Below are 16,045 nucleotides of genomic sequence, written 5' to 3' on the forward strand. Positions count from 1 at the left end.
TAAATTTATTTGTTATATTGTGTTAATTTGTATTTGTTATATTGTAGAAAACTCAAATGGCTGCAACATTACACCACCGGCGGTAGTACCAACATTGAGGGCGAGGTGAAGAATATGAAATTCGAGAAGCCAGAAGAGCCAATTATTACTTTGGAGGTAATTTATCATTTTACGAAATTATAAGAGAAAGATTTAAAATAGAAAGATCTGACCTTTTTGATATACGAGTTACTTGGGGATGTTCGCAGGAGGCCAAGAAAGGTACATCGAGAAGAAAGTGAAGTACCTCGAGCAAAGACTAGACCTGGAGCTTGGCACCTTCAAATTGACCGACGCCTACGAGGAAGCCATTAACTATCCCTTCAGACCTGGCGCGGTCAAGGCTGTCGTCTCAGTCCTCGCTACCCCCTACAAGAAGAGTCCACTGCCAATATCGGTGAGTTTCCACTCGCGATCACGTTGTATTACTAATTATTATTTATTAAAGTCAGTCGATGGATCGGACGTATTACAAGTTTACGAATGATTTCACAAATATCGCCTAACTGCAACTACAATTTGTTATTTATTTTATATTTCTTACTTTCGCGAAATGTAATTTCAGACAAAAACGAAAAGCTAATTAAAGTTAGGTGCTGATGAAAACTAGAAATAAACCATTGGTGGAAAAGACTTTCCTACTTAGTTATGCGTTACTGTAGAATCACAGCGTAATACTTTCATTTTTTCATTTATCAACGTTAACAGAGAGATTTAAAATTGGTTTTTCAGTTGCAACAATTGAGGATTATAATTGGACAGAAGGTGTACCGAGATTTGGGTCTGACTTACTATCACGTGTACTTTACCAATGACATCCAGGTCTCCGGCAAAGCGCAAAAGAGTATTGTTGGTTACGATATCGACAGAGTATATGTATTCGGCGACAACAAGAAGAAGCCACTGAGTGGAAACACCGAGCTTAGAAACAACATGGTTCTCCCTACGGTTGACATGTGTGCCAACTTTGCTATCGCGGTAAGTATGCAAAGAAACAAAAAAGAGAATCAACTTAAGCATCTTGAAGAGATAATTTTTGAATTAATGAATAAGTTGATTACCCTAAATACATAAAGAATAATTGATGAAGAGTAATCGGATCGGTTATTATACACCGTAACGTTATTGCAGTCTGGCGGAGCGGCGTTCAATTCCAGCAATTTGGTGGACGCTAAACCGAATCAGAAGAGGCAGTTCTCTCAAGTTACCGCTAGAAAGATCGTCGAGGACCTCACGAGTGTCGAAATTGAACAAGATTGCGTTTGCAACCAATTTCACGGAATTAAACAGCCTCGTTGTAAGATCGTGGGACGCAAGGAGAAGGAACAACTTGCGGTAAGTGTGCACGTTTCAAACCATAATCGCGGTAATACTCGTGAGCTGCGCTATGGTAATTAACGCCAACACGGCGTTAACTATGTAAATTCAATCGAGGTAACATAGGCGTTAGAAACAATACAATTTATCTTATCGCGCTGTTATTATGTTGCAGAGACACACGAAAGAAGGAGTGAAGGGTTGAAGGAGCCACAGTACTACGCATACTATTATTACTAATTAATTTAGATGTAATCTATTTGTTATTTTGTTACAATATCGTAAAAGCTCTTTTTGATAGAGTGATAAGTGATATAATTGCATCATTTGGTCGGTATCGCCGATCCTCCACAGATCGAAAAGAATATCGGGTGCAAGACTCGAATTGTGCCTCATGACAACTTCCTTCGTTTTCTAGATCTAACATAAACAATGCAAATTAATGCAATTGGTGTACCATTTATCGATGTACCAACGATGTTTTACAGAGAGAAATAAACATTGAACATATACATATACTGCTGTTCGTGTGTAATTGAAAACTTGTTAGTGCCTTCGCGCCCTCCAGCAACATTTTCACCTGTGTTCTATTCACATCAAAAGAAGAAGCGTCATAATTATTTTATGCTCCTGCGCAAAAAATATAAGATTTTAATACTTCGAGATGCGCTATAATCGTGCACTACGATTCAGGCTTTGAAAATTATGGTTTTATCTTATCTATAAAACATATAAGTTGCATTGTTTTCAATCTTCTGAAACTTTCGAAAATATACGATGAGAAAACCCATCAGTATTCCTAATAACTTTATCCTATTTCTTCATTTAAAATTGTAACGATAATAATATTGACGATCATAAGTTATATTTTATACAGTTTATATATAGTTTTATAACGTGCGAGAGTTTATTTATGATACCTTGAATTAAAGATGAATGACCTATATGGGGAAAAACTGACTTAATGTTTTACGAAAAGAAGTTAAGGGGATCCTAAAGTGAAGGCTGAACTTCCTCGACGTCGATAATGTCAACATTTCTAATTCTGTTTTCTTGTCATATATCTATATCTGTCCTTGTCTAACGAGAGGCATCTGTCTTTGTTCGATTACTGCGCCATCTTTTGCCACACGCAATATTGCTTATCCTGTCAACCTGAATGTGCTTTTGCACATATAAAAGTTATATAAAGTAATCTTTTTTTCTAGGTTTTCAATCTTAGATCTAATTGCACGATATTGTTCTTATAGGTCATGCCGGTCTAATTTTGTGGATATTTATCGTGGAATTTTTGTACAAAGCAAATATTGTCGTCACGTATACCAAAAATTAACAAAAATATTAATTTTTTTTCGTTTTCGATATAAATTTGACCACCATGACCTAGATTTTGATGCGTACTTTAATTCTAAACAAGAATTTTGCATTTCTATAAAGTCAATTAAAAAATTAGTGCTAAGAAAAAAAGCCGGTATTACAGACGGCTTTAGGATCCCCTTAAGTGGCTTCACGCAAAGTTAAACTTATACTTCACATCCGATATACCTGAATGTTTAAACAGATCGTAATGACACGTAAAACGCGATTCTCGATTGCGTAAGAGCAAAACTAAAATGTGCGTTGTCGAATTGTAGTTGCCAGGACTATAATACGCACATATATTTTTTATTAGTGCTAAATATAGAGCGTTCCACAACTTGTGACTTTGATAGTCCGACTAATCTAAAATTGATTTTTATTTAGTGGAAATGTCAGAAGTCACCATTTATCGCTGCTTTCGATTTTCGACGTCACATGTTTTCGTAATTAAGCTTTCATGAAACGAAGGTGCCCTAGCAAAAACAATGAATCCAAATATTTTTTAATATTATTTTTTAATATTATTTTTTAATATTTTTTAATATTTTTTGTTGCGGCCTTTTCTTCGCGTATCTTCTTTTTTTTTCATTAAATATATAGCTGCAGCTGTAGCGGCTATGCGTCGTCTCCTTACAACCTCTGCTGCAACTGCAGCTACCACTGTATGTACGTCTATAATATTCAACGTACGCGATGTACTGTATATAATAATTGGAGTACTTTATTTTTATTATACACAATTCTTGTTTAGCTGTTCTACGCTGGCTTTACAGTGAGGTGGAGTGGGGATAAACGCCAGCTTTTCTTCGCTCCATGAAAATGATAGGGGCGATAGCGTTAGCTGTTCTACGCTGGCTTTACAGTGAGGTGGAGTGGGGATAAACGCTGGCTTTTCTTCGCTCGCATGAAATTTCAGCTAAGAATCTGTTTTTAGCTGAACTTCTTGCACACGTCATCTTTTCTCTTTTTCTTTTCACGTTGGAGAGAAAAAGAGAAAAGATGAACTCGATTGAGTGGCGGGACTCAATTGACCACATCGTCAATTGGCTGATTTAAAGTAAAAATATCTGATTGGCTGGTCCAGTGGAAAAACTCCAGGCACCGGGGGCTGTGAGTGGCTGTGGTCAAACGGGACGCTCGTGTTCCGTAATGGAATGGAATCGCGCCGTTAGACATTTTATACTGTGCCTTAACTTAACCTCTACGTCCTCTACCAATCAATCGAAAACAGGTAAACAAGGATCCGTTCACGCTTGGTCGAGTCATATATCGTTCTGCAGAGAGCAATATATAAATTCGACAAATATGACAACACGAGAGATCTTGACCATTCAATTAGGCCATTATTCGAATTTTATTGGTGCACATTGGTGGAATCTACAGGTATCGATGGCTATATTTTGTTGATAAGTCTTGACGTGTCTCTCTGTATCTAAAGATCATTGTAATACATCACAAGATAATCTTGTTTCGCAGGAGTCTAACTTCACATATGACCCGAAGAATCCGTCCGAGGTGAACCATAATGTACTGTACAAAGAAGGTGAAAACTCGCGAGTAAGTGTAATTGTGAAAATGAAGTTTGTTTTGAATATGTGTTGCTGCTTCTACAGATAGGCAGCAAAAATATTGCAACTATCTAAGAGACATAATTTGTGTAGCAATTTTTTCCCCAAGCTAGAATTGCAAGAATTCTGGATTATATTTTAATTAATATGTGGTCAGAAATTTTATATCAGGCTTTATTCATTATACAGGTGTCACTTCCAATTTTCTTCAAATTGAAAGTACAGATTACTCTTAATATGTTTCACATAAGTTTCCAAATTTCTACGTAAAGCGAAATCCACCCCATATCGCCCTATACTTGTGGTGTGAAACGTGGTCTATTATTGCAAGATTCCACATGGATTTCCAACTTTCCATATCAAGCAAGGTCTACTCCACATTGCCCAGTGCTTGCAGTCCGAAACAAAAGTCTATCGTTGTACGGTTTGTGTGAAAAGTAGAAAATGTAGGCTACAATAATAAACCTTGTTGTGCACTACAAGCACAAGGCATTATGAAATGGACTCACTTTGCTGAAAAGTTGGAGATCCATGTGGAATAATTTTAATGTAATGAATTGTATACGAAATGAAACGAATTGTACATGAATAGAACCATTATCTCAACAACATATGTCAGAAAGTCAAGGCCATTGGCGCTAACTTCAATTGGAAGTGACGCCCATATAAAGTATATATAAAACCCTTTTATATATAAAGTATATATAAAACCCTTTTATATATTTTTTTCCTCAAAGAGTTACTTTTTACGTATACAATTTAATTAAAAAGTAAAAAAATGCCGAAACATTTTTCTCAAAAACATATTGCAGTAAATATAATAAAAAAAGGATAAAAGCAGTTTTTTTAATAAACAGCTTCAATAATTATATTTATGTATAACATATGTAAATGTAAAAGAAATCAGTGATGAAAGCTATTCAGATTTTACTATATTTATTTCTTAATAAATTGCTTTATATAATTATAAATAAATTGTTTGAATTGTTTGAATTGAAATATATAATTGAATGTTCGAAAAGTTATATTATAAATATATATATACGTGTTTCGATATTATAAATTAGTAATTACTACTGCACAGTTGTGTTTCAGAAACAAGTTACGTTTACCCCGAGATTATTAGTAGCAGATTTAAAAGGGACGCTAGGCTACCTAAATGAGCAAGGTTCTTTATATGATACGAAACCTTCAGATAATCAACTGCTATGGGATAGTACAAAATTGGAAATTACTAGCGCCGAGCCTAGTCCTAAATCACCTTTTATTCAAAATTTAAATGAACTCGATAAAGCTGTAGATGCAGAAACCTACAACTTTGAAAGCGACGTGAAGTCATGGGTCGACTATCTTTTACCTCTGTTCCATCCGAGAACAGTACATAGTATCAAACAGTATTCACACAATTGCACGCAGCGACCATTCAATATATTCACGTATGGCCGCGATTTATGGGCTACGGAACAATTCTCCGACAATTTCGCGGACAGAATACGATCGTACGTAGAGGAGTGTGATTTAATGCAAGGATTTCAGGTAAAAAATTTATACAGTATTGTACCTAATTTTTTTATTAATTATTAAAATAATTATATTGCTAATGTAATATTTGCAAAAATAGGTGCTTATGGATTCTGCAGATGGCTTTGCTGGTCTTGGAGCATCTTGCGTTCAGCATCTACGCGACGAATACGGAAAGAGTATCTTGGCATTTCCATGTCTTGACTTTAACAATGCCGAGCCCAGCGCGTCGGACTTGGTTAAAGTTGTCAATACAGCATTATGTTGGCAACATATCGGAGAGCATTCGTCGCTTTACAGTCCCCTTTCCTGTGGACAAGTCGGTTGGCCATTCGCGGCCGATTCACGTAAATTCGAGAACATAACGTACAGTCCGGAACTAAGATATCAGAGCAGCGCGATATTGGCAACCGCTCTAGACACCGTGAGCTTAAGATATAGAACCAAGAAGTATTCGGGCGCCAGCTTATCCGATTTATGTGCCGATCTGAACAAGCTGGGTCGTAAAGCCGCGGCGACTAGCCTGAGTCTGCCGTTTCCTATGAAGATGAAAATGGATTTAATAGACGTATTGGATGAATTCGAGGGATCTCTATGGACAAGCTTGACACCGAGCTGCGATATACCGATGGATAATAATATGCAAAGTATAGCGTTACGAGGAATTCCCGAAGACAGAATGAAGCGACCCGTTCATGAAGCCAGCAAACAAATATCCAAACCTGCATACAAATGCTCCAGCGTGCACGAAATGATGACGCTGTATCTGGCGTGTACGTGTCACGCGTCGGCCACGTATTTATGCAACATTGAAGCACCACTGAAAATTTCCTTACCATATCCAAAGATCTTCAATAATAACGTAACCGAGGATGGAAATATCGCCGGTTGGCCCGTAGGAACCAGTGCGTCTTTTTTTTATTAGTACGAAACACAAATTAAGTAATAATAAGTAACAGCATTTGCTTTCTCTTTCAGATGTAAACTCTGTTGCGGTGATGGCTGGGATGCACAGCGGCAGTAATGTTGCAGCAATGTACGAATCTTTACTTGAGCAAACCAAAAGGATAAGAAATATCAAGAAATTCCATGCTTTTACGGATTCCGGACTTGAGGAAGACGAATTTATGGAATGTATTCATAATTTAGCTGATTGTAAAGAAGCGTATGAAGATCATTATGTCTAAAGTATTACTATATTGTAAATAAAACACATTGCTTGTGTAATTTCGATAATTCTAATATTTATTGCAATTTACGATTACATTTGCAATATTTCATTTTGTACAATAAAATCTTTTGTAGTAGATTTATAGAAACGCTTATAAGTTTAATCTGTACGATTAAGATTAAAATATAACATTCTTCTGCATTTGTATAAATACAATTAATTTAATTAATCATCTAGTACTGTACTTGAAAGTTGTACACCTATATATCGGCATTTTTTAAGTCTTAGTGACTTAATCAATAATTTCCATTTACTGATTGTATAATTTTCTTTACATATAAAAAGACCTAATTATAGAGGATTATTATCAGACAGCTCGCATGTTTAAATTAAGAGAAAATAATTTTTACTGTACAATTAACAAGGTATATAAATAGGTCATAGTTGCTCGTAAATTTAAGATCAAAACGTCCTTGCTGATGGGAGTGGCGAGACACACCCTGGTTATTAGATTGCACGATTTCGTATCGAACATCAGTGATGTGAGAACTCAGTTCTCGCTGTTTTCTCGTAAATGTAACAGTCTTTCTTAATCCGGTTTAAACTGTTCGTCAATTTCTATGACAATTAATTATCTTCGCCTGTTTCTTTCTACGGAAAAATAATAGAAAAATTATCTCTTAAGTGATAATAATATTCCAGAATCCAACATTCGTAACAATATACATATAAAAGAAGGAATTAATAAAAGAGTGATGGGAAATAAAGTGGCGACATTCACCGAAGAACAACTCGAAGATTATCAGGATTGTACCTTTTTCACACGCAAAGAAATCTTGAGGTAATATCCTTTTGATTGTATGGTTTTATTTTATTCTCATTTTGTTCAAAACTTCCATTTTTTTCTAGAATATTTAAAAGATTTCGAGAAATAGGAGATCCTGGAATGATACCACGTACCATGACGCCGCAAGAGGCATCGTCTCTTCGTTTGCCCTTGTCGTATTTAGCGCGTATTCCTGAATTAAAGGTCTATTTCAAATTTTTAAGTAATTTTGAACAATAAAAATTTGATATAATAAGTTTCATATGTGTTGTAAAAAAAACTTCATGTATATACATTTCTATTCTTTAGAAAAATAGACTTTTACATAATTATTTAAATTTAAGTTTATGTTATAATTATGTTAAACATTGTACTTACAGTAACTGTGATTATTATATATATATAGATAAATCTATACGAATATTTTTACGCTTTTATTAGAGTATATATTTCACGTATTCTGCCTACTATAGATGAATATATCATTATACTGGATATTATAGATTTTTTTCAACTTAAATTATATATTTTAACGAGTATTCACAATATTATAATAATTCTTAAACTTATCTTTGTTTTAGCTAAAAATAAATATATATATATATTTTTTTTTTCCATTTTCTCGTGTTTTTGTTAAGGAGGAATTTTTTTTCTTTTTAGGAGAATCCATTTAGAGAACGGATCTCGGAAGTTTTTACGCAACGTCAGGATTCAGGACAATCAACGTCCCTCTCCGAAGGAATCTGTTTCGAGGAATTTCTCGAGATGTTGTCCGTGTTCTCTGAACAAGCACCGCGGGATTTGAAAGTCTTTTACGCCTTCAAAATTTACGGTACGGACCACCAGGTGAACCCAGACGGACGGCCGACGAACGGACGGACGGACGGGCGGACGAGCGGATCGTGAGAGAGCCTGGAGGTCGACCTCGGCTGTACCTATAGTTGTTCCATGGGATGAGAAGTACATACGGCATCCAGACACGACATCCACGATGCACGAGAATATTTGCACGGAACAACCGATCGATTTTGCCGCGGCGCAACGTCATAATTATATAGTACCCTCGTGCGAGCGGGGTGTTTTTTTCTTTCACCGTAGATTACGCGTTTTTGTCACGTTACCCGTTGCCCCCCCCCTACCTCTCAAATATTTTATGATTAGGCTTAAGTGAAAGAGAACGTTCTCCGATGCGAAGGTAGAATCACCGCGAGGTTTATTCAGCCTCTCGCTGGGACAATATTCCGACGATCGCTCATCTATTGCATCTATCAATTTGTAATTTTCCGCGAACAGATTTCGACGAGGACGGGGTGTTGGGTCTGGGTGATTTGGAGCGCACCTGTCGGCAGCTGACTCGAGGTGGGCTAAGTGCCGAAGAGGTGGCTACCGTGTGTCGAAAAGTTCTGGAGGAGAGCGACATAGACGGCGACGGAGCTCTGTCTTATCTCGAGTTCGAGCACGTTGTGACCAGATCCTCCGACTTCATGGCGACTTTCCACATAAGAATATAAATTGCACGATCCAAGTCACGTACAAAAGATATATGTACCGTAATATAATATCTTAAACGGTTACACGTACATACAATTGTCAATAACCTGGTAGCACAATTGGCAACATATTGGCTGAATATTGGGAATGTCTTGGCCAATATTTCCCAATGTAAAGCTAATATTGGTTATTAATAAAATGTAAATGCACATGCCAATATTAGCTCAAAAAGAGAGAACGTCTACTTTACAATATAATACCAATATAAAAAATTAGTTTTTAATACCTAACATAAAAATATTATTAGCCAATATTGTTGCAATAAAGTTGTGCTACTAAGGTAACCGAATCTTATTGTTAGTAAAGTAGGATTAATTAGCTAAATTATTTGTTGGCTTGATCAAGAGACTTATTCGACGTGTGATGGGGAAATTAAATTAGAACAAAATAACGAATAATTACTTCCTTAAGAACGAAAGAGAGATAAACTTTCATAATATAGCTTCAAAATTATAATAGTCGACAAGTGAAGTGAAGTATAAAAAGGAGTCTGGGTAATAAAAAGAGAAGACTGGCGTGTGATTTGAAAATTGCACTGCGCAACAGAGGATTAATAAATACCTGAGAAATTATGAGCTCGAAAATGATCTCTCTTCCGTTTCATTTCAGTTCGCGCTTCATGCAACGTAATTAATGCCCATTTGCTCATTTTTGCTCTACTTTAATGAAGATTGCCGGCTCTTTAGCTGAGCCTTTCAATACGTCGCGTTTACGTCCATAGTCGTAGAGATTAGGAGACGAAGAAGGTACGCACGAAAGGTTGCCCGAGGCGGAAATGAACAGTAACGCCTAAATAATAACACATCGCGAACAAACGCATCGGAGCCTATAACAGTTTCTTGACCCGTGATGTTCCGCACCACGTTAATTTATCGTTATAGTGCGAGGTAAATCGAGAGGAGGTAATCTGCATAAACGCGTCTGCGGATCGCGGCGACGCGCCTATGGACCGTATAAGTGACGGAGTTATCCTCCACCATTAGTCGCCCACCGATTGCGGAAAAAGTATCGCTGCCTATAAAGCATCGTTGGGTCTTGCGAAGTATTCTTGATGCGTTGACGATGCACAAGCCGGAAAATCTTTCCCATACAGCACTATATCAAAAAATCGGGATATCATTAAGACGTTATCGGGATATCTTTTAGACATTATATCAAAAATGCTGTCTGGACCGGGTTGTCCGCGGATTGCCGCGCCTTGGGGACGCGCGGAAGTTGGATGAAATTGTAATTAATGCAAACCCCTATACTCGGCCACCGCAAATTGACAGCGCATCTGTGACACTCTCATCAAGCGCCGTCAGCATCCGAAGTTCTTAATGACGATGTTTGCTACTACCGACGTCCTGGATCACGCTAACGATAGACGAAAATCGCCCGGGGATCCTTCTCGTGAAATACCGCGGATGAGACTTTCGCAAACTCACCGAGGTAATTATTAGCTCGATAGAGAGACGTTCGGCTGGGGCGCCGATGTATCGGGTGTATCAAAAGTCACACATTTTTCCACGACGCTCCCTAATCGATTTCTTTCCCGGAGGAAATACCTGTGGAATCTCGTTTTCCGTTGCATTTCCCCTCAGTCCTCGACCTTGAGAGAGCCATTGTTCCACTTGCGATCCGTTTTCGACCACCTGCGGTTCGAATAAAGGCACGCGACCTTTAGGGCACCCTGTATATCGCTTTGTACGCGTTGCAGATATACCTTTTCGCGCTCTCACACATAAGTTGCCCCTGTTGAACAATAATGAGCGATGGTGAGCGAGTAACCGGGCTATTCATTCCAGACAAGAGTCCCTCCCGGCGACACGGGGGGAAGGGGGGACAGGACTCGCGAGTGCGATTTCACGACTGCGTTAATTTATACGGGACGAGACGTGGGCGTCCTCCGTCCTCCGCGAGATCGACGACGAGTGTGGAGGCCGCGGAGGGCGGAAGAGCGCGCGTGTGTAACACGTTGCGTTTCGTTCCCCATTATTTCCGTGGCTGACAAACCGTATCGGCGCAATTTACGCAATCGTATACCTGCCGATTTCCACAAAGTTTTACTCGAAGCTATTCGAATGGATCGCGCGTGGAATACCGCGCGATTCTTGCGCGCGCGTCTCCGAACGCGCGGCGGCGGTGCTCCGGCGCACGAATAATGGAATACCGCGCGTGAGAAGCATGCCGATCTTTTTCGGTTAATTGCGATTAAGCTGTTAAATCGGTTTTTGCGTTACGCCTTACAAGCGTGAGTTGTAGCCCGCACAAAAGATTTCGTTTCAGGCAACAATGCGCGTAATACAATTAAGTTGCAAGCCTATAATACAACTCTCTTGGCACAACTTTACTGCAGCAATATTGGCTAACAATATATATCCAATTTTTATTTTGGGTATAGAGTAATTAAACTAGTTTCTCATATTGGTATTATATTGTAAACGCTCTCTCTTTTTGAGCTAATATATATTGGTAATGGTTGCATCGCTTCAATACAATATTGCTTTTTCGCAACGCATGTAAAAAAAGAACAAGTGTAAAATCTATTCTCGTTCGGATAAGAATTAATAATAATAAAGTTCCTGAGAAAAAAAAACGAGAAAAGGTCGTAAAGATCGTGTCCTATCGCCATATCGTGATATAAATCAGAATTGTGAGCAGCGAAAAGATTTTCGCAAAATCCCATCGTTTCTTCGCCGCTTCGTTCTCAGCCTTCTCGAACGATGTGTGCGCATGTCTCGCACATTCGTCGGCACGTCGTGTCGCCTCTTCGGACTTCCCCTGTCGGACCAGGCGGGCCCCCCTTTCTGCCGGCTGGCCGGCCGGCCGGGTCCTGGTCCGGTCGTCTTAAAAAGCGGTCGAAATCGGAGATACCGCCCTGTGGCCAGCATAGTCGGCCGCGCGGTAACTAACCAAGTCTCGGGACCAAGGCCATCCGGTCACTTCCCGGCCCCTACTTCGGGCCCCCGCCGTTCCACCGTCTCTCCTCGTCCTCCCGGTGGGTCGCGGAGTGGCCCTCGAGGCCCCGTGAAGGCGCTCTCTCTCTCTCTCTCTCTCTCTCTCTCTCTCTCTCTCTCTTTCTCTTTCTCTTTCTCTTTTTCTCTCTCTCCCGCCTCCCCCTCGACACAGGTCCTCCGTCTCCGCTCTCGTCGAGGAAACCCGGCCTCTCGAAAGGCTTCCCCTTTGCGGGGCTCACAGCCAACCGCCTTCCATGCCGTGATGTCCGTGCATTCTTGGACCTCCTCGACGCGGCTTGTCGCGACGGGTCCGCGCGGAGGGACTTCGCATAGCCTCTCTCCTCTCCCTCTCTCTTTTCCCCTCGAGCGGAGGCGAGACGAGAAGTCGGAGAAGAGGAATGAGAAGGCAAAGATCGCGGGTGGACGGCGACGAGGAGGAGAGGAGGAAGAGGAGATGAAGCAGAAGAAATGAGCAGTGCCGGGCAGTGTACAGGTAAAGGGAGGGAGGAGAATGCACCGGTGGTGAAGCTGGGTGAAGCCGATGGTGGTGCGATGGTGGAGGCGGTTTGAGGAGGGCAGATTCGAACTCAACTTTTATGGCGCCCTGGCGTGGGCGAGATCTCGCGCGCGCGCGTGCACGCAGGATCTCGGGAACTTTCTTCGATGCCTCAACTCGAACGTCTAGCAGTGACATTATTCGGATGGAGATTTTTCGGTGGCGGTCGCGAGAAGATCTCCGAGCTACGCGTGGGCGGCTCGGTAGGTGTATCGAATCCGTTGCCGGGTGCAATACTCTGAAGGCCGGAAGGTGTCCCTTCAGTTATTAACGTTTTATTCTCGCGGGGTACGGCGATGTTAAACTTCATCATCTGAGTCCGAGAAATTTTGTTCAATCGCTATATCGTATACATTATTTGGAAACCAACGATAATTCCGGTCTTTAATCCCTAGCAAACCTTTGATAGGCAAGCACATAATCACAGAACAAAAGAACATTCCCTTTAGAATAATTACTAATGTTAGGGAGAATCTGATGTGTACCACAAAGTACTCCAAACATGGACTTAATTCCAACGTAACTGGAAATAAACAAATTGCGATATTAATTGCGTTCTTTAGAAAAAATAAGAATTAATCTTTTACAACAGCAATAAATTCTACAACATTCCTGAAATTTTCCATCGGTGAAAATAAAGCGAATATGAAAATGAATATAAGTGAATACAGACAAGCGAATAGTTAAGTTATTAGACCCCGAGCTCATCTTGGAAGTAGATAAATCAATTATGGGACGCTAGATAGTTTAGAATAGTCAATTTTGCGAGGAATGTATAATCCCCTCTGTTTTCGTTGATGCCGGAAGGCTTTATTAGCAGGCAGTAGATGCGTACATTATTCGAAGCCAGCAATGCGTGAAATCATGATGACATTTTTTTCAAGTTTGTATAATTTAACTTGCTTATTGGAGAAGAGACTCGTAAAATATTGTATATTTATCTAGCTGCCTATAACTGGAATAAGTTGTATGTGATTCCACGGCCTTGAAAGACGTCCTGTGTGTAGTCATCGCGGACTACCGTTTCGTGGTAATATTATTCAGAGATAATATTAAATGCTCGGAAATAATGGCGCTCTCTCTCTCTCTCTCTCTCTCTCTCTCTCTCGCGCGCGCGAACTAAGCGTGAGATATAATACGGTCAGGTCTCTCGATGGTATCTGCTAATTACGTTAACTGTATTGCCACGTAGTCGCACATTAGTCGCAACCGCTTTACGCCGAATGTATTATCATTCACGTGCCGTTAAGGGAAACTTGTACTCGAGTGCAAATTTTTACCACGCGTCAGCCGACATTGTAGATTGTAGCGCGCGAGTTCATCGCGATCGACTGCCTGGCGATAATTACGTAAGCGCTCGCATTAGTCACACCGTCGCGCGTCGTGCGGGTACCACGGTAACGGCGTTTTCGATGTTAATTACGCTCGATTTGCCATTAGACGCGCCGCAAATTACGGCCGAAAAATCGACGGCATGCCGCGGCCGTTAAGCGACGCTTCGTTTAATGTAAAAATTGTTCATGACGATCCTTAAATTTTTAAAGACGTATCCGAGAGGATCTTGAACTTCTCGAAACCGGACCTAGATATCTTCTGTTGCTCTCCCTCATTCTTCTCTCCTCCTCGCCTCTCCTTCTCGCTCGCTTCACCTTCTCCTTCATACCGGTCTGCTATTCGTGGAGCCGGTCTTCACATTCAGAATAAGTCAGACACGTACCGTGGAAAAGTCGGATACATATCCGTTGCCTTAATCTCAGCTGTTGCGAAAGGCACTCTAGGTAGGCGGGAAAAACCTGGAGAAAGAGAAGATGAAAAATCGCGAATGTGTCTCGCGCGGAAATGAAGGAAACGCGCGAGCGATCACGCAAGTTGGTAACGTGATGATAATTCGTTACTTCATATAATACGATTGTCTGGTCCCTCGTCTATATAATAGTTCGTGCGAGAACAATAGGGAATCACATTAGTGCCTCATATTTATATCTTAATTTGACAAAAATCAAGAGAATATAACTTTACGATATTGACTTGTCAATAAATTCATACGTTACGGAAAGGTCGAGAATATTTTATATGTTGAGGTGTGAAGTTTACGCTTACAGAGTGTTCGATGTTATTGCCGCGTGATCGGCGAGATTCGCGACGCGACGCAGCGTGTGTCTGTTCGACACTCGACAGAGGCGAAGATGAGGATGAGGTGCCACGAGAATCGAGCAGACAATCGCGACGAGGCGAGGCGAAGTGAGGCGAGGCGACGTTCATACTTCGGCAAGGTTACGTAGAGCGCGCGTAGTCAAAATAATATTGGCGCTTTCGTGGGCATACATATCGCTGTGGCTCATAAAGAAGCGAGAGCTTGTATATAGGGAACCATCTACCAAAGAGGGGGAGGAAGGGTCTCTCGGAGCGACGGAATGTTGCTTGACCACCCGACCATCTCCTGCCTCTCCTCCAGCATCGTGAATCCATCGAGAGAGAAACGGGAGAGGAGAGAGAGAAGAAGACTGGACCAACCGCCTTTGGATCCTAATGGGCTCCATTGGGGTGCACGAATATTCTTTTACTATCGCGGACATCTTCTCGGGAAGATTCGTAATCCGCCATGCCACGAGACGCCCTTTTTTTTTAATGTTCACCGAGGTACGTTACCTGTTACCCTCGAATTGTTCGCGCGAGATTTACGAAGATATATATAGAAAGCCGACAACTATTAGAAAATCTCGAGATTCGCAAGCGCAAAAAAATTGGCGACATTATGATTCCTTAGCTCTAAAAATATTATATATACTATAGACTTTGGACTTATTTTATATAAAAGTTCAACGTAAGAGGCAGATTTTAAAAACGTACACATATCTCATTTAAATTATTTGAAGATCTCTCTTTTAATTAAAGCAAATAATTTAAAAAGAACTCTACCTTTGCGAATCAACAAAATCCTTTTTCCTTTTTACAAATCTCGACACTAGCTGTGAAAATACTATCGAATGTAAATTCAGCGAGATAACGATCGCACAGAGCGATGTACTCGAAGAAGTTTGGTATTGATAAAAGGCGCATGTTCCTTGTGTCTCCTACGCAGATTCCACGACGATAATTTTATATCGCTTTTATCTGCCCGTGGTATCGGGGGAACGGCGATTGTGATTTAGCAGCGTCGAAGAATTTATGCAATACGCGGGCGTTAATAAGAATTTT

At 40.2% G+C, this 16,045-nt stretch overlaps 3 protein-coding genes across 3 annotated transcripts; all 3 read left to right on the forward strand.

Annotated features, from left to right (window-relative positions):
* The first annotated feature begins 238 nt into the window (after positions 1-238).
* Positions 239-1,874, forward strand: LOC112461869 (apolipophorins-like). Its single transcript, XM_025027276.1, has 4 exons — positions 239-436; positions 772-1,017; positions 1,171-1,374; positions 1,532-1,874. The coding sequence occupies exons 1-4, from the start codon at positions 239-241 to the stop codon at positions 1,559-1,561; spliced, it is 678 nt and encodes a 225-aa protein (XP_024883044.1). The 3' UTR covers positions 1,562-1,874.
* Positions 1,875-3,837: 1,963 nt separating this feature from the next.
* LOC112461874 (protein misato) lies at positions 3,838-7,123 on the forward strand. Its single transcript, XM_025027282.1, has 5 exons — positions 3,838-4,098; positions 4,192-4,272; positions 5,379-5,819; positions 5,905-6,709; positions 6,783-7,123. Exons 1-5 carry the CDS (start codon positions 3,865-3,867, stop codon positions 6,989-6,991), a joined length of 1,770 nt encoding a protein of 589 aa, XP_024883050.1. The 5' UTR covers positions 3,838-3,864; the 3' UTR covers positions 6,992-7,123.
* A 116-nt stretch (positions 7,124-7,239) lies between these two features.
* LOC112461875 (calcium and integrin-binding family member 3-like) lies at positions 7,240-9,925 on the forward strand. Its single transcript, XM_025027283.1, has 5 exons — positions 7,240-7,581; positions 7,678-7,816; positions 7,885-8,005; positions 8,462-8,633; positions 9,095-9,925. The coding sequence occupies exons 2-5, from the start codon at positions 7,731-7,733 to the stop codon at positions 9,310-9,312; spliced, it is 597 nt and encodes a 198-aa protein (XP_024883051.1). The 5' UTR covers positions 7,240-7,581; positions 7,678-7,730; the 3' UTR covers positions 9,313-9,925.
* The last annotated feature ends 6,120 nt before the right edge of the window (positions 9,926-16,045 follow it).

The sequence above is a fragment of the Temnothorax curvispinosus genome, unplaced genomic scaffold (assembly GCF_003070985.1).
Source record: "Temnothorax curvispinosus isolate PA1 unplaced genomic scaffold, ASM307098v1 QBEX01011856.1, whole genome shotgun sequence".
Lineage (NCBI taxonomy): Eukaryota > Metazoa > Arthropoda > Insecta > Hymenoptera > Formicidae > Temnothorax > Temnothorax curvispinosus.